General features: G+C 43.7%; 1 protein-coding gene and 2 pseudogenes across 1 annotated transcript; all 3 read right to left on the reverse strand.

Moving 5' to 3' along the window:
* Positions 1–3,773: 3,773 nt before the first annotated feature.
* LOC124653576 lies at positions 3,774–4,657 on the reverse strand (annotated as a pseudogene).
* Positions 4,658–7,760: 3,103 nt separating this feature from the next.
* Positions 7,761–15,013, reverse strand: LOC124658253 (annotated as a pseudogene).
* Positions 15,014–15,169: 156 nt separating this feature from the next.
* Positions 15,170–17,398, reverse strand: LOC124656392 (protein Rf1, mitochondrial-like). Its single transcript, XM_047195144.1, has one exon. It carries the CDS (start codon positions 17,388–17,390, stop codon positions 15,450–15,452), a length of 1,941 nt encoding a protein of 646 aa, XP_047051100.1. The 5' UTR covers positions 17,391–17,398; the 3' UTR covers positions 15,170–15,449.
* Between the last annotated feature and the right edge of the window lie 2,322 nt (positions 17,399–19,720).

Genomic DNA, 19,720 nt, shown 5'->3' on the forward strand with positions numbered 1-19,720 from the left:
CAGGTAGTGTATATAAAGGCTCTTCCACCGAAGACCAGAGATCAAAAGATATAACAGCCTTCCTATCATATCAGTACATAGGTAAGTTCCAAAATTCTTCAATCTCTGTACTTCAAGCTTACTTGGGAGTTTAACTCTATAAATGTTATCTCTGAAGTGGAAAACTTCCCAATTGAACTTCTCTGAAGGTACAATCTTTTTTAGCTGCTCAATCAGTTCTGGTATAGTCATGGTAGCTCCCTCGACAGTAACTTTGGCCAACTTTGGGTTTTCAGCTTTGGCCTTAAAAGCACCACATGCGAGTTCAAAAAACATCAGTGCCTCATTTGCATACCCATGAAGAATTGCATTAGGTTTGGGAGCATTGAGAAGGTGACAAGCCAACGTGATATGGTGTATAGACTCACAGAGGTCATAGAATGGCGTGGGACAATCATCAATATGATGTCCCGGCTTCTTGCAACGAAAACAGCCCGCCTTGTCCTCCTCCTTCTTCTTCTTCTGAGCCCCTGAACCTCACTTTCTTTCCCTTTTGTTGGTTCTTCTGAAACTTGAGTCCCTTGTCCTACCCCCGATGGCAGTTGAGAGCTTGCTGGTGCCGCAGCCGGCACCCCCTCCTGCTGACCCCTCTCACCATTCTGAACCACAACATGTGATACCGGTGCAATAGTCGGCTCCACAGCTTTTGTAGCCGCCGTCACCGCAGCTACCACCGCCTGCACAGTCTGTTGCAGTAGATCAGCGTCAAAGCCAGCCCTCACCAATCCTCCAGCTTCAGTAGCACGAGGACGGTAATGGTAGCCTCCTCCCATACCCGAGTTCCATCTCTGCTGGTTCCTTGTGTTATTGTAATTGGGACCTCTCTGAAAATTACAAGTAAACCCTAGATCCAACCCTCAAAATCCCGGTGAAATCAATCCAATCCAAATTGCGTTCATGTTGTCGAACTTCTGGGCAGCACAGCACTCCGCGCGGACGGCGTCGCGTCCTCGACTCGCATGCGCCAGCACTTCTCGGCTCCGTCAACTACTCCAACCGATCTGCAGCGTCAAGGCTCCGCGCGCAGGCTTCAGCGACTCCAGCCCCACCGAGCCGGAGGCAGTACCGATCTGCACCCGGGGACTCGTTCAGCTTCCAATGAGCCATCACACATCGGTGCAGCAGCAGCGGACACGACGCCCGGCGCCAGGTTTTGGCGACGCACACCGAGCCGACCCGACGATCCGGAACAGCACCGTGTGCCAGTAGCCTAATGCACGATCTACATCGGCAACACAAAGACCAAGATCAGCATGAATACATGCCCAGGTGTTATGCACGTGGAAGACACCTCTAGCCTCTAGGCTGCACGAGTTCATCATCCACATGCAGCGTTGGACAGGTACGCGTAAAGTGATTTTCAGCCTCCAGGATTCCCTCAGGTCTGCTTGTCACAGCATCTGCCACGGGAGGGGACCTCTCGCCCACGGCCACGTTGACACGCACGACTACACCAACGTCAGGTTTCGAATCAAGTAGGATCAACACAAAGCCGGGAACCACGACGACATCGAGCTGTACGACTATGCCAGGCTACGAGACAAGATCATCGTCGAGCACATCTACGAGAAGCGACATCAACCACATGCACGCCGGTGTGGAACATGACTCGCCGACTTCTCCAACAACAAGGCATCGACACCATCGCCGCAGCGAGGGATGCCTCAAGCGACACAACGTCGTCGACACGTCTGTTGCTCTGCTTCATCACCGACACATCATCGCCAAGGTCTACATCACCGTGGTCATCATCGACATCATCGTCAACACACCGCCGCCGCCACACACAGCGTCCACATGATGGACGTACGACTACAACGCCCTCTGACAGTATAACTGCAAGGCATGACGCCGGCATTGACCGCGTCCACGACACGACACCGACAACGGCATCGACCGCGTCCGACGACTAAGACTGCATCGACAACCTAGCATCACCATTGTGATAGCTCCTACAACCGCTTACACGGTCCTGGCAAAACCATGTGTGCTTGGTGGGCTTCCTTCAGTCCTGGCAAAACTGGTGGTCTTACCTACGATCGCGTCCTCTGACATCTGCAAGACGCCCGCGACGGTACCCCTCAGGGTGCAAAACGTCGCGCCGACGGTACCTTTCAAGGTGCAAAACGTCGGCCATGATAGCAGCACCATCGAAGAAAAAAAAAATAGCGCAATTTTTTTTTGCACCTCCGGCGAAGGCGGCTACACCACATACGACGACTACATCATCGATCACGACTACCTCGACCACGGCTACATCACGATCGGCTACCTCGACATCGACATCAAGGCTACGTCTACAGTGACACATTGGCAACAACTCCAGTCGATAGCGTCCGCGTCGTCACTTGCGTCCACGACACTCCCGCTGTGACTGCGGGAGGGAAGAGAAGGCACCAGAAGGGGACGCCGATGATGACAAGGAGGAGAAGAGGACGAAAGCGTGTGACTTCAAATCCAGTCGCAATCGTCCGCTTCACTCCCGCTACGACTGAGGGGGATGTTAGAATAATATAGAGACTCTAAATAGACTAGGACTCATCTACTTGTACTCCAAGTCTCCTCCCTCCGTGTACTTCTATATATACCCCAAGAGGGTCACCACAATAAACAACGAAACAAATATTAGGGTTCTACAACTTTCTACACGCACTAACACAATGACTACAGAGTTTTGCAGATTTATAAGATCACAAAATTACAAAATCACCACGGATATCTAAGAGAATATGGCCCCACTGATTAGGTGGAGTAAACTATGATACCCTTTTAATTCAAAAGATAAGTTATAATCTACAGAATTTAATTGCATCCAAAATATTCCAAAATAAGTGATTCAACTGTGGTTAATATGGATGTATCTATGACTAAAATACGTTTAAATACATTTGTATCTAGATAATCTGGGTCAATTGTTTTGAAAAGGAGGGAGTACTATATTTTAAGCTAAACTTCTCGAACAGATGTAGCTAAACAAGAGAATGAAGATTCAGCACCTCCCAGTATTCCAAGTTGTCGGTCAACCCTACATGCAGATCTTGTGCAGACTGAACCTATTCTACCTCGTCATGTCAGATTTTGACCAAGTTGTTATGAATAGTTTCAAATGTAAAAACTTGGCAGCATGGGTGATGGAACTAGGAATGGAATGTATCTTTGTTGGCTGAGCGTTCTTTAATTTACAAAATGTAATCCATCTAGAACTGGAAGAGTCAGCCTGTTTTTTGAGTTTTCATTTCCTATTGTATTTTTACATGTTCGCTTCACTATCTGTTATTTGCGTGTTTTGATCTTGGTCATGTGTACGACTAGAGCGAGCTGCCGTGGATTTCTGTGAGTTTTTTACGATTACTTCATATCATCGACCTGCAGGTCAAGAACATCAGTCAATGTGCTTGTTTTAATTCAAAACTTTGAATAATGTCACGCCCTAGTGTTGTCTGACCGTGTCATTCCAATGTACAATTGTTTCTTCATGTAGCCACAATTTTCATTCTGAAAACGGGTAAGATATCACCACCTAATCATTTCACGGGGATCTTTTGATGGTTATATTCTTGGTTAAATATCATAATTAGCACTTTCCTTGTGATAGCAATCCAGAAAATAGAATAAAAAACATCTAATGATAACAGACCTCTACTGATAACAACCTCCAACCAACAGATACATGACCATTTTGTTTATATAGCAAACATTGTTTCGAATACATATAAGAATACATCATAATTATCTTATCTCCCGTGTATCTCTGTAAGGGTAAAGTTGTTCACGGAATTTTCAATATCAACTCTCATATGGTCCATTTTCTACGCTCCGCCGCACAAAGTGGGCAGGGTGGTTGGGGGCTGGAAGTGTGGTACTTCCGTTCTCCAAGATGAACACAACAGCTGACATGAGTAGTCTGTCATCTGAGTTTTCCTGAACACACAGGAGACCTACATGGATGCAAAGCAAAACTTCGTCTGGTGAACAAGTGTCCAGGATACACGAGTGTGCTAATTCTCATGTATTTCCTTCCTTCCACATATTCCATGACTGAAACAATAAACAGCACCATATATTTATTTTCCATTTAGGTTATCAAGCTTAAAAATGTATGAATTATCGAATATAAATACTAAACTTGTGAGAAATCTTGTGTGTACTCACGTGAACTGCGAGGGTGAAAACTCATAGTTTGACTATTGGAGTTTTTCCTTATACCAGTACCTGTTAAAATATATAGCCTTGCCCTTTCCACTAGTTCGAACTAGTGTTAAAATATATAGCCTAGCTCTTTTCACTAGTTCGAACTTTTAAAAAACTTGGCTAGTGCATCAGTTCAATATGGTATCAGAGCCAGGAGGTCTCAAGTTTCAAACCCCGGCTAACGCACTATTTAATCTAAAAATAGTTGCAGCCTCCCATTTATCCCAGTCTAGTGTCTTCCCGTTTGTCCAGCCTAGACGTGAGGGGAGTGTTAAAATATATAGCCTAGCCCTTTTCACTAGTTCAAACTTTTGAAAAAACTTGGCTAGTGCATCAATTCAATAACAACCTCTAGTAGTAACACGTCAAAGCTGTAGACATCGGATTTGGTGGAGAAAACGTCTTTCATTGCATACTCAGTGGCCATGTAATCACTGCTTGACCATTTCATTCACAAGAGTTAGTAAATTTTGCATGACTTCGAGCACAAGTTAACATGAGATATTGGTTTGCAAGGTTACTCACTATGTTCCGACAACATGTTGGGTATTTGCATTTTGTTGGTTGTCGCCATATATCCTTGCCATACCAAAATCTGCTATCTTGAGTTTCATATCCGCATCAAGTAAAACATTTCCGGCTTTGAGGTCCCTTTCAATTATGGTTAACCTTGAGTCTTCGTGAAGATACAACAGTCCCCTTGCAATCCCTTTGATTATACTAAACCTTGTAGCCCAATCCAACAACAATTTTCTTAATTCATCTGTAAAAGTTAAATATGTAAGATAAAATATTTTTTAGTTTTCTTACGAAATCATGTTCCATTGTTACAATCTATACCAAAAAAAAGGGTAGCATCCAAGCTCTTGTTAGGCAGGTACTCATATATCAGGATTTTTTCATCTCCTTCGCCACAACATCCAAGAAGTCGAACCAAGTTTCTACGCTGCAATTTGGCAATTAGACTTCATTCTTGAATTCTTTTGTTCCTTGTTGAGAATCTCTGCTTAGCCTCTTAACTGCAACTTGCTGGCCCCCTAACATTCCCTAAAAAAAATACAATGGAAATAATAGAGATTTGAGTTGACATATGAATACATCAACTCTCGGGATGAATAACGGGAAACTTCATATCGAACAACTTACCTTGTAAACTTTGCAAAAGCCTCCTTGTCCAATTATGCATGTTCCGGACAAATTGTGGGTTGCCTTGGCAATTTCTTCTAATCTTACAAATGGAAAATCTTGATCATGGGGAGGGTTTTCTGCCCCAAGTTCATTAGAAGTACTCATACCATCTGATCTTATATTATTATGCCTTCTCCATTTTTTATTTTTCCTGCTCCCAAAATGGTATAGTTATCACCATGTTATAGACATTTTCTCTCTCTGATGATGATGGTAGCATAGGCATGAAAGAATAGAGCTGTATTTCTCCCCTACATGTGCGACCATGCCCGAATGGTTGGGTAGATAATATGGCTATCACTACAAATAGTTTTAGTGCACATGTTCGAAAAAAGTTATGTTCTCACATGTGAGAAGAACTGGCATTTCCCAGGAAAGGGCTTTTGGGGTCAGGCTTTAGAAAGTTTTACCTGCAAATGCCAAGCCTGAGCATGGCCCAAAACATGTAAGCATTACATTTTCTATTAATTAATTTTGGATATGCATTATTAAGCCTATTTTATAAAAAAAATGTAGATTAGACATGTTTCTGGCTTCTTTATCGAGTTATTAGACCAAGGTTTGGGTAGAAAACTGGAGCTCGAGCCTGGTCCAACCATCGAGCTTGAGCCATCGAGGTGTGCTTTCCATGCCCAACCTTGGAGAATAACACACACAACCCTCAATCCATATGACCAGATGTCGTCCTTGTTTTCGTGAATCCTTTGACGGTGATTATCTATAGAGAAGCGATTGCTTGAGAATGGGAACTGGCAACCTCTATGGTCGACAGTCTAACATGCAGATTCCAAGTTATTTGCTAGTCTGAATTGTTACATCATCGCAAACATACCTCACACAGTGGCTAAACCACGAAACCACCAAAGTAGTTATTTTTTGATCTAGTTTTACATATTTAAATTGTGTATAAGATTTTTGAACCAAGGAGTATATTATGGTATTGGAAAAGAAACTCCCCGTATAGATGGTCAAACTGACAATCTCGTAAGGTAGGCAAACATAATCTAGTAGCAACGTTGATACCAAAGCAAGTTAGAACTTATGGAAAGTCATGTCTTGCTTTTGCCAATTGCGCGGGTCATTTAGCTAGGCTACTGATGGTGGGTGGCCTGCGTTGATCCATGGTGACAGGCAGAAAATTCTTTGGGCGAAGGAGAACGAATGAAACATTAAGAGTATATATGAACCGGATGTGAAGCATATATGATTGAATAATGCATGCATGTACCGTTTTTTGCAGTCCTGGAAGTTCGGCTTCCGAGTAGATGAGAGTGTGTTGGATGGAGTTGACATCTCAGATGTCCGCGTCGGAGTTGGGATGCCACCGTCACGGCTGATTAGTCAGAGCAGTGACTGAAACATTAAGCTATACTGCCGATTAGTCAGAGTAGTGACTGAAAGGGAAATACAAAGGAGCTCTCGGGTGCAACGCACCCCCATACTTTGAAAAATTAAAAAAAAAAGTAAAAAAAGTTTTAAAAAATTTAATTTTTTTTGGGAATCAAAGATGATCAGGTATTGTACCTGAAACAAAATATTTTCCTAGGAAATTACTTATATTGTATCCTGGGTAAAAAAAACAAACTCGAAATGCCCCATGACTAGGTACTATTCACTTTATTTTTGTCATAATTTTGTCTTTTTTGCCCTGGAGTCCATGGGAATCATTTCGTGTCCAAACATTTTTTTTACGAATACAAACTTGATCATCTTTTATTTCCAGGAAGATTCAAAAAAAATTTGACTTATTTAAATTATTATAAATTTTTTGGTCTATGGGGGTGCGTTGCACCCGAGAGCCATAAGTCCGTTTTGATAGCTGAAATATTAAGCTATACAGGCCCGGCTGCTCCAGTCCTGATGCGTCTGGATCTTGTTAGAAAACAAAATCATACGTAGTAGTATGATTTAAGTTCTAAAGGAAACAAGCCCAAATGAATCACAGAAAACTAAATCAACTTGCAGAGCTGCTCTACAGCATATGAATGGAAATCCATTGTATGGTTTTTCATATGACTTGCAGCTTAGACTTCTAATCTGCATATGAATGTATTTGTCTGGCAGCATGTCTGTTGGATGTCTGGCAGTCCTATCCATCTTTTAGCAACTAGGAGTAATCAAATCCCATTGCAAGAACAGGAGAAAAAACGCACCACCGCCTAATCAGTTGTAAATATTGTAAAGTCACTTTCATCAAGGTTGTTTTCAATTTGAATCCTGCAATTTCTTGGAAAAGTGTCTCATGTTCTTTTTAAAATTGAGACTGCTATCGAGGCCGAAAAAATGGAATAGAGAACATATTCAAAGATAAACAACTTCTAAAAACACAGGATTCACCAGCATTTTGTTGAGCCGGACAACCTTTCGATACTGATTGTACATCGAATAGTTCTTTTTAAGAACATTTTGATACATCAAAAGCTAAAGAAGTATAATTTCATCGCCCCTCTATCTCAGTGAGTGTAAAACTGTTTGCCGGTGTTTGAATATCATTTCTGATTTGCTCCATTTCAGCACTTTGTCGTGCAAAGTAGGCAGGGCGCTTGGGGGCTGGAAGTGTGGTGCTTCCATTCTCTAGGACGAACACAACTGATGACATGGGTGGCCTATCATCAGGGTTCTCCTGGACACACAAGAGTGCTACATGTACGCATAGCAAAACTTCGCCTGGTAAACATGTATCCATGATACATGACTCTGGTAGTTCCTGTGTCTTCTCTTCGTTCCACATATTCCATGCCTGAGAACAACAACAACAACATATACGTATTTACTTTGTTTGTCAATCTGCAAAAATAGCTTTGGGAATTTGATCCACTTCCAGAACAGAAAGTTCAAAAGAAAAATGGATCATGAATGTACTCACGTAAACTGTGAGGCTAGGGTAGCCCATTGTTCGAATATTTGAGTTTCTCCTTATGCCAGTTACAACCTCCAGTAGTAACACCCCAAAGCTATAGACATCAGACTTGGTAGAGAAGACACCTTCCATTGCATACTCAGGAGCCATGTATCCACTGTTTTATCATTTTAGTTTTAAAAGTTAAATGGAATTAGGTTTACTAAAAAAAATACAAGCGTTTCACAATGCATACTTACTATGTTCCAACAACTCGCTGGGTATTTGCATCTTGCTGGTTATCATTAAAGATCCTTGCCATACCGAAATCCGCTATCTTGGGTTTCATATCTGCATCTAGCAAAACATTCGCAGCTTTGAGATCCCTATGAATTATGGTGAACCTTGAGTCTTCGTGAAGATAAAGAAGTCCCCTTGCAACCCCTTTGATCATACTAAACCGTGTGTCCCAATCCAACAAAAAATTTCTTGAGTCATCTATGCAAAGAAACAAGCGTAAGCAAAAGTATTTTTAAGTTTTCTTAGGAAATCATTGTATATTATTAGAAATTTACCAAAAAGGGTAACATCTAAGCTCTTGTTAGGAAGATACTCATATATCAGAAGCTTTTCGTCTCTCTCATCGCAGCATCCAAGAAGTCGAACCAAGTTTCTATGTTGCAATTTGGCAATTAGAATTACTTCGTTTCTGAATTCTTTTGTTCCTTGTTGAGAATCTCTACTTAGCCTCTTGATTGCAACTTCCTGGCCAGCTAATATTCCCTATAGAACATAATGGGCATCTTAGAATTAAATTTTCCATATGAAAAAATAGTTACCCTTGTCGAATAACAGTATTCCGTGAATTACCTTGTATACTTTTCCAAAGCCTCCATGTCCTATCATACATGTTTCAGAGAAACTGTCGGTTGCAAGTGCAATTTCTTCTAGTCCTACAAATGGAAAATCTTGAACGTGTGGAGAGTTTTCATCTACAGCTTCATTAGATATACTTGTACCATCCAATCTTTTCTTCTTGGGATTTCTGTGTATTTTTTTCTTGCCTGCTCGCACAATGTTAAGGATCATTTTTCGCTTCTAATGGGAACATCACAAGCATAAGAAAGAAAAGAGTCCCCCCTACAACTATTGATGTTAGTAGAATAATCCCTACTTTATAAGTTCTCAAATCTAAAGGATATAGCCGACGACAGATTGTATGGCTATCTGTTATTACATATAAAATCAGGCCCACATATTAGAAAAAGGTGCATACAATCCAAGTGCCTACTATTTTGTACCAGACATTTCTCTTGTTTTCTTTTCTTCTTTTTTTTGGAGGGGGGTGTACACGAAAAGTTCAAATTCTGTGTGTTGAAACATAAATTTTTGCTTGGTGGTCAACCTTAAACTTTTACTAAGAAAAATCCATTAAGCGTACCTTTTAATTTTAACCATGCGAGCAAGATGCAAATGAGCACCAAAACACCACTGCCCAAAACGGGTAGTACAATCCAGACTGCATTGCTCTTTGTCCTTTTACCTGCGTCATACATACATATACCATAAAAATGGAAATGGTAGAATTAGGAATATGTTAGCACAGTCAAAACCAGCAGTAGAAAGTGGCGGAAATGACAAAGCTAGTAGTAGAAAGAGGGAGATATTAATACTTGTTACCACCTGCTGCATCCATGCCTGCAAGTCGGAGATAGAATGTCTCGCCGCCTTGATCTACTCTTAACTTGCTAGTGTCAACCAACTCCTCAACCCACACTAAGCATGCCGTCGAATCTCCTCTGGACATGGCACCACTCACGTTGCGATACACGTACCCCACACAGGAGCAGTTGCGGTGGCACTCCCCCGCGCACTCCTCCATTGTACTCTGTCCCCCTCCAACGAGGCTGAACTTGTCCGGTGACTTCATCATCGGCAAGGCCAAGAAGTTACCTCCGCACCCATGTATCTGCTCCTTCCGTCGGCATCCTCCCGAGAACTTGCCACTGGTCCACTCCTCCATATTGGCAGGCTCGAAGCCGTCTAGGCACTTGCACGTTGGGACTGGTGACACCGTCTCGTCGCAGTACCCATACCACAATAGCTGTAGTAGTTGCATTCAGCAGACGGCCACTTCCAGAGGACAGCCCAAGTTGATGCGCTGTTGTTCCAGCTCTGAAGTTGATACTCTCCGGAGTAGATGAGCACAAACCTTGAGGGTGGGGCGCCATCAGAGAAGCTATAGGTGAAGTAGACCTCATCACCGTTGTTGACGATGGCCTGGTACATGATAATATCGCTAATGTTTGTGCCCGGCGTTGGCTTGTTTTGACGTTGGCTCGTCACTAAGTTCCCCGTCCATGGGGTCATCCGGGCCACTGAGCGCTCCCCGTCCCACAGAAACGATTGGAAGGGCATGTCCGGGTCACTGCCATAGGAGAAGCGCCCCCGTGAGGGGTCGCTAGGGCCTTTCCAGGATACAATGCGCTCATCAATGTTGCGTGTGTTGTACTTCATCCGGAGCTTCATACCGGGAAGAAATGTGTCCGCGCGGTGCTCGAAACTCTCCCACAATGTGGTGCCATTTGACGACCGTATAATGAGGTTGCCGGTGTCCAAAAGCACAGCCGTTGGGGTAGACAAGCCAAGGACAGTGGCGACGTTGGTGGTTGTCCAAAGGACATGGCCATCACCTTGAGAAAGAACAAGATTGGAGTTGTTCGCAAGAGAGAGCATCGGTGTAGAGGAAGTGGTGTTGATTGCCGGGTTTTCTCTGTTAGCGACCCACACGACAGTAAGCTCGGGAATGTTGTTGTACCATATGCCAAGGTACAGCTTGGTGGGAGTGGAGTTGGAAAGGTTGAAGAAGCCCAGGACGAAGGCTCCACCATCAGAGACGATGGTGCTGCCAGGGAACAGCAGCTTGCCAGGGACAAGCCGGTCGTCAGAAGTGCCCAAGGGAAGGAATAGAATGATGAGGGCCGTGGTGCAGCAGGCAAGAGCCAGCGAACCCATCGATAGCTGAGACCAAAATCTTAGCACTACGTACTAACTAGCTATGTGCTATATACTGAATATACTGATTCTGCTGTATGGGAGAAAGTATTTGCATCGAACCTTCTTGTTCTTCAAGCTAAAAATGCTTTCACCAATGCAGCATCCAGGAATGTTCAATCGCGGAAGCAGATGACTAAATACTGCAAGTCTTTGGAATTGTAGGAGGGTTGGTTTCGGAGTGTGTTGGAGTTTATATTTCAGCTGTCCAGTCGGTGTTGGGATGCCACTGTCACTGCTGATTAGATAGCTCCAACTTGCTCCTTTTTGTTTAGAGAAACACCAAGGACGGTAGATATGCATATAAGTACACCATCATATGCATGCACCCACGCAATGACTACTGAGTCATGGAGATTTAAGATTAACAAAAATCAGCACAGCTATCAACGAGCGCATCATCTCTCAAAAACAATTGTCTTAATGAGACACACAGAGTCAAATCTATGTTTGGTTCGGATCCTAGTGGGTTGTTGTTCCATACATAGCCCCTTACCCCACTAAGCATCTCTATAAATGGCACTTTTGTGCAAAATAAAATTTCAGATAGATGAAGTACTCACCAGCGGTGATAGATTTAAGGACTCTAAAATAAACTTTCAAACATGGCATAAAGAATGTTAAAGCACTGGGCACCTTCTAGCGCTTGCATGCATCTACTGCTCCCCAGATCAGCCAGAAAACAAAATTATACTGTAAATTCAAAAGATGGACTATTTCTATCGGTTACAACCAAAGGTACAAGAGCTAACTTTACCTGAGTAATATTCTTTCTTTCGTTCAAGCAAATAAATCTACGATAAGGGCATATCTTCACATGAATACCTCGTCCATTCCCTGGCAACACCCAGCAGACCAGAACAAATTTCAAATAGAAGATTGAATGCACCGACTTACTAGCAACAAATTAAAATACACAATTGACATGTACAGTGGACCTCAACCTTAAAATATGACCTTACCTTATTTTGAGAAAGTGCACAATAAGATATTGATGTCGACAGTAACAAAGTAAAAGTTTAGAAATCTCAGACCTGAAGTTATGTACAACAGCACCTAAAACAATGGGATTGTTGCTGGTCAGTATGTTTACACACTGTCGGACACATTGAAACTAGGATATTCAACAAGGGCGTTAGCACCTAATTATCAAAATATTATGGTATACTAATTTTATTTCTATATAAACTCCTTGCTGGCCACTCATCTGCAAGTTTTTTTTTTTTTGATAGCCATCTGACTTGTGCAATGGAAAGCAGCAAATCTGTTCTGTAAAAGATATGACAGCTCTTCGTGAACTGTTTTCTAGCAGAAATATAGGAATCAAGTTGATCAAAGCATCTTTTGGTAGAATGATGCATAGATTAGTGTTTACCTGATTCTACAAGGAATCCATACAGCAAATAAATGGTTAACTGAAAAGCAAAACTACTTCTTGGATTAGTCGCAAACCTTACTCCTATATCTTCTTCATGGTCTTCAAATTCAAAGAAATATATTGTAAGTACAAACATATTAGAAAGTGATCTTCAATGGTAGAAGAGCTCAGAGGTTTTGGAGAAAACATAGACTGGCATCAATATGGCAGAAGATGCCAGCATCATTCATGACACCCACATAGGGCTCTCTCGGTAGCACTCATTGAATACAAACACACAAGCATCAGTATGAAATACTGACAAAAGGCACTTGCAGGAAAAGGAAGTGTAGTACTATAGGAGGCAATAGTGGAAATATGTAGCCTATATCATCTTCACTTACTCACATGTAGAAGACCACAAAACATTCAATGCAAAGACTCAAAATACCTAAGCTAAAATAACAGAAATTCCCAGCTTTGCAACACGAGATGTTCCCAGTTTGTTATTCTGAAGTCAGAAGTTCAGAGTTATCAATGTCTTGGGCAGCGAATACATAAGAAGGGTCATATCAATCACAAGAAGTGGTTTCCAGTGTTTTTGGCATGTATTTTTGTAAGGACATGATTACTTCTCTGCACCCAGATATTACAAGTACCCAGATTGAGAAGCCCCTTGAAAACAACAGTAGTTGGCCTTTAGCAAATTATATCTCAACTATTGATGTTCTAATAGTAGCTTCATACTTCAATAACATCCGCAACTTTTTATGTATTTCTCAAAATTGGTAAATTATAAGCTAAGTAAGCCAGTAAGGGTGTGTCAAATCACTTAGTAACTCTAAAATGAAGGCATCGTTCTAGAGGCTACAGTGAGACTGGATAGTGATAATAACTGCATCAGAATTCTTAACATTTCCACAGGTTGGTGGATCTATTGAATGGCGATGTGTCCATCGCATGGTAGAAAACTGTTTCCCTTAATGGAGATGTCAGCTAGTATGTGTAAGGGGGAAATTTGGTTGTTTGTACCTTACAAAAATTTGTACAAACAAGTTTTGTTATCTGAAGAACTTCAATGATACACTTATAACAGACTAATAGTTCTAATTACAACATTCGTAAAAAGTACCACCGGCAAAACACTGACCCGAAATTAACAATTCATACTGACAGCATTGCCAAAGGGCTGATATGAGCAGTACCATACAATATATATTTAGAAACGTACTGTTCAATGAGACCCTGGTCAATTAAGTGCTCAAAGGAAGCATGTCTCTATAAAAGGCTCAGGAGTGGGAATGTGATACCGTAAAAAAACTGAAAGTTGCGAACAACTTGGTCACTAACCTCTTATATATGTCTACCTGCCTTTTGCCCACGACCTGACCCTCACAGCACCAACTGGATCTGCCCAACCATCACCCCAATGAGCACAACGTAAAATCTACCAGTCGTGGCCTCAATCTGCAATGCCCCAACCCAAGCCTTTAGTTAGCAACGCCAAAGTTGCTCCCAGTCCCACATCAACTATAGTACTCCCTCCACCCCGAAAGACGGAGGGAGTAATATAATTAATGATAAAACATGAGGGTTGCATTAACAATATTTAGAAAGAGTGAAATAGCACTAAGGGCAATGCATTAGACATCAAAACATAGGAATGGTTGTAGTATGAACATAAAGTATAACACTATGCTACCTGATTGCTTCTCAAGCTAATCCGTGGAGAGCACGGTAAGAAAATGTTTGCTTAGTATGGCAAGTGTTGTTCCTCTGCCAGAACTGATTTGCCCTGTTCGATGCCATACCTAGAAAGCAGGTGCAGACAAAAGCATGCCAGTTAGCTCCTCATTAGTCATGACTAGGCATATATATCTGATTCTCCGATCAATCAATTCAGTAAAACATCTCAGCTGGATCCTCTTCAATGATGGCATAGCGTGAGATAATACCATCCCCAGCTTGATCCCCAGTTAACTGTGCTCAATTGAGTGATAAAATGGGAGACAGATATTGGCATAATTGACATTCTGGTCAGTTTTCTGCTTGATCTAATCGTATACAGGAAACATGAGCCACTGCCTTCCCTACTGGAGTAACTACAAAGTAATCATCTCACGTGAAGTCCAAATCTCAACCAGAACACTAAATTATTAGACAGCACCGGATGCTGGCTAACTTTCGCAGCTCATCTGGGCAGCAGTCCGACCATTGAGCAACCGGATCAGGTGACCCCGGATTCCCGGTAGAAGACCGAGGCCCCAAACAAGGCGAAGACGGCAGTCTCCCAGCAAAAAAATCCTTAGCTTCGACTCGTCGGGCCAGATGATCCGCCACCTGTGGTCGCCGGGCACAACCTTCTAGTACACGCTCTTGCGCACAGCCGCTTGTAGTCATCCTCCAGGCGCGGCAGGGTCTTCAGAAACTCCGCCGCCCTCTCCTCGCCGACCAGCTCCGAGTCGATGAGGTCGCGCATGGACCGCAGCCACTCCCGGTAGTTCACCTCCAGAGACGTCGGGGCCTTCGCGCCGCCCGCCCCTCGGCCTTGGCCTCGAAACCCATCTGACAAACAGCTAACACAGGATTGGTGTACACGAGATTAAATAGCTTTCTCTTAGCCTCCCTCTTGATGAAGAACACAGAAAAAGAGTGTCCCATGGTGTCAAAGAATCGCACTACACCATTTTTGGAACCCAATGGTCATGATGTCATTTACCAGCAGAAATGACTCATTGCAAGGAAAATCTAAAGCATGCCTCTTAAGGGTTCAAGTTCATGTCAACTGTGGATGTCCCCTTCAAAAAACTGATACCTCGCTGGGAGCAAATCTTTGTGCTTATGGTATATCCCTTGACTTGAAAAGAGAGATATCAATTGGGAAGTAGTTGAAGCTTCAAGCGACATGCCCTTCCCATCAAGTCTGGACATATAACTGATGGCCCTGACTATTTCACCTTTTTTCAGTAACTTTCTGATAACAATATTTAACAGACGAGAGTCGGGAGCACAACCACTCGTCTCCATTGATGAAAATATATTGTCAGCTTCTTCCACCAATCCTTTTTCTATAAGGTTTGACATCATCGTAGTGTATGTTACAACAGTAGGTACCAATCCCTTGGCTGGTATTGCAGCAAACAAATTCTTAGCTTGCTCTGTTTTCCCAACATTAAACATTGCATCAATTATAATACTGAGAGTTCTAATATCAAACTTAAGGTTCATTGCTCGCAATTTCTTGAACAGCATGATTGCTTCATCTGCACAACCGTTTTTGCAAAGCCCGCTGAGAACTATATTGTATGTATCAATGGACAATCTCACTCGACTTTTGACTATCTCATGGAACTTTTCTTTTGCAGCAACGGTTCTACCAGCCTTAAATAATCCATCCATTATGATGTTATAAGTAAGAGTATCCGGTTTAGCTGACATTTCTTTGAATAGAGTCAATGCAGCATCCACCATTCCTGCTTTAAAGTATCCATCAATAAGTGTATTGTACGTAAAGGCATTAGGCTGAATGCCAACCGATACCATATCATCATGTACCCTGCATGCTTTCTGCATCTTGCCAACCAAGCAGTATCCATCAATCAGTGAACTGAACATGATAACATCAGGCTTCTCACCTATATATATCATAAAGTCAAAGATATCTTGTGCATCTGTCACCCTTCCTTCTTTGCATAGGCTGTTTATTATTGAGTTGAAGAACATAATGCCAGGATAATGGATGCCTTTTTCCTTCATTTCATGAACCAATTCTTTAGCTCTCACTAAATCACCATGTGTACAATAACCCTGAATCAGGCACCCGTAAGTCTGTACATTCGGTGGTACCCCCATATTAATCATCTGGTTGAATTGTTCAATAGCATCATTCATCTTACCCTTTCTGCAAAACGCATCTATCATGGCTAAATAGGTTACAGCATCCGGTTTCACTCCGTGTTTCTGCATGTCTTCAAAGATAAGAAAGGCCTCATCCACCAATCCACACTTAGCATGTGCATTAATCAATATGCTGAGCACATATTGGTCAGGTACAATACCTTCTCCTACCATCAAGTTGTAGAGATTATTCATATCAACGAGGCATCCTTCTGTAGCGTACCCGTGAAGCATGGTAGAGTATGTCACGATATTAGGTTTGAGGCCTTTCAGAATCCCACAATCCAGAATCTGTCTAGCTTCTTTGCTTCTTCCACGCTTGCACAACACATCAATCATTGAGTTATATGTCACCACATTAGGAACAACGCCCTGCTGCACCATTTCATGGAATAGGTTGCTCGCCGTGCTGAATTTACCCTCCTTTAAAAAGCCATGGATAACCGTGTTATATGACACCACGTCAGGGGAGCAGCCAGCTTCTTGTTTTGCCATCATCCGGAGTAGCTCGAGTGCATCCTGGCTCCTGCTACCATCACATAAACCCTTGATAACTGTGGTGTATGAGAAGGCATCAGGCACGCAGCCCAGATACGGCATCCTGTGAAGCAGCACGTCCACAGCCTCATCTGTCCGCTTTGCCTGGCAGAGGACCTTGAGGAGGGGGCTAACGATAAGGTTGTCTGCCTTGAGGCCCGCCCTGAGGAAGCGGCCGAAGAAGGCGAGCGCTAAGTCTGGGTGCCGCGCGCGGCAGCAGCAGTCGAGCAGGATGCCGTAGGTGTGGACTGTGGGCGACGCCACAGGCGGGCCATGGCCTCGGGACATGCGGCTGAAGAGGGCGACGGCGAGCGAGAGGCCGTCGCTGCAGGCGGCGGAGGCGGAGGCCGGCGCGCGGACGAGAGCGGCGAGAAAGCCGTTGAGGGAGCACTCGGGGACTGGAGTGGCCTGCAGCAGCAATTCGTCAAACAGGTTGTGTGCGTCCTCAGGGGTGAGCGTCCCGGAGCGGACGCGCGCCGTGGCGGCGGCAAGGGCGACGTGGGGAGGCCGGTGTGTGAGCAGCGAGGTGGAGGTGGAGGAGGAGCGCCGGAGCCGGAGGAGGTGGAGGAGGGCTTGCGCTGGTTCGCCGTGCGCCATCGCCATTGGGAAATTTTGGTGTGAAGTTGGGTGTCTAGAGACTAGAGCGATGTCCTATTGTATCGACTGATATGCTGCCTGTGCTGATGGGCTGCTGCCTTTGTGGCCCAATAGGTAGTCCTATTGTACTACTCTACTTGGTTGCATTGAATATTTGAGTTCTTTTCAAATTAACACGACCTCTTCATGTCCTGTAAATGTGCACCCATACTCTTTCCTTTTTTCTGATTCTGAAAAATGACAAGATTTCTCTTTCTGAGGCGGAGCAGAGCGAGGTTTAAAATTTCAAATTGAATTTGTTGCACGTTTGTGGGATAAATCATTGGCTGCAACATGATTTTTTCTAAAAAAAAAACGGGACTCACAAATATGATTTATAAATTTTTGAAAACAGCAGGAGCACTGGTGCAAAAAAGTCCTTGTCTAAACATCGTCCTCTAAAAGAATCTTTAGAAAAAAAGCTGTGGAATCATGGCTTTCACTCCTTCGAATCCGAGGGCCACCCTGTGCGGTGCTGGTATGGCACCGCACAGCCTTTCTCTATCTTTTGGATCAGGCCCATATATCTGGTCGTGGCTTTTCTGTATATGTAATCTTTTTTTTGTCTAGTTTTTGTTTTGGTCGGTTTTTCGGGTTTCAACTTGGTTTTTCGGTTTCCTGAAAAAATGTACCGTACTTTTCCAAAAAAAAATTATTTTTTTGGTTAGAATATTTTGGAAATTGAACATTTTACAAAATTGTGCGTTTTTAGAAATTGATTTTTCAAATGTAAACATTTTAAAAATTATATATTTTAAAAAACCTAAATCATTTTACAAAATATGATTTTTCCAAAATTTGAACAAATTTTGTATATGAATATTTTTAAAATTTGGAAAAAACAAACTCTAAACAATTTTCAAATTTGAATAACTTTCAAATTTAAACTTTTTTCGAATTTAAACATATTTGGATCATAGTAATATTTTAATCTAAAAACAAAAAGAAACAGAAAAACAAACAAGAAAAAACAAAATAGAAAATAACATAAAACGTAACAGAAAAAAGCTCGAAAAGGCGAACCAGGCAGGCCCATATACCTGCGCGGGGGTGTGCGGCGTCAAAATGACAAGCAAAACATCCTGTGAAGAGCTTATATTTAGCACCAAATTTTAACTTTTTTACACATGACACAAAAAGTATCGATTTTTCGTGAAACGACTTTGCAAACACATAGAACATCAAGATGTATTCGTAACATTTTTTATCGGAATTTTTGGATATTATATAATATGTTGAAATTTAATTTTAAAAACCAGGAGCATGTGCTCCCGGGAGCAGAAACAGCATGTCCCTATTTTGGGCAATTTTTACACAAAAGAAAGCCCTATATGAGCTTTAAACTAAAAAAAAAACCCTAGACAGGGTTTGCGAGCATGGTGGCCGCCGGCAGTACTACCCCCAGTAGTACTCGTCATCGTCGGCGTCGATGACAACGACGCCCCCCGGCGGCGACGCGCTGTTCCGGCTCGACACGCCGGAGGGCACCGGGGACTCCGGCCAGGGCTCCCACTGCGCCCTTTCCCAGGCGGAGTGCGGGTTCGGCGGGCTCGCCGGCCTGCGCGGCCGTGCCCTCCGCGCGGACTCCTGCCGGAGCTGCTCCTCCGCTGCGGCCTGCGGCTCCGCCCGTAGCCGGAGCGTGGCCGGGCGCTCCTCCTCCGCCGAGCGCGCGGCCCGGCGCTCCTCCTCCTCCCGGAGCGCCGCCCGACGCGTAGCCTCCTCCCGACGGCGCGCCGGCTCGAGGAAGGCCCACGCCTCCGCCCGGGCGTCCTCCGGGCCTCTCCGGCCGCCTCCTCCGGCGCGGAGGCGCGCGGCGTCTCGGCGAGGTGCGGCCATTTGGCCGGCTCGTCGAGGTCGCCCCGCTCGCGGGACGCCGCGAGCGCCGCCCGCGGCTCCGGGTCGTCCTCCTCCTCCCGGGGCTGCGGCTGCGGGCCGGGGCTGGGGCCGGGGCGCGGGCTCGTTGATGTAGAGGCCGCCGGGGC

The sequence above is a fragment of the Lolium rigidum genome, chromosome 5 (assembly GCF_022539505.1).
Source record: "Lolium rigidum isolate FL_2022 chromosome 5, APGP_CSIRO_Lrig_0.1, whole genome shotgun sequence".
In the NCBI taxonomy this organism is placed as follows: domain Eukaryota; kingdom Viridiplantae; phylum Streptophyta; class Magnoliopsida; order Poales; family Poaceae; genus Lolium; species Lolium rigidum.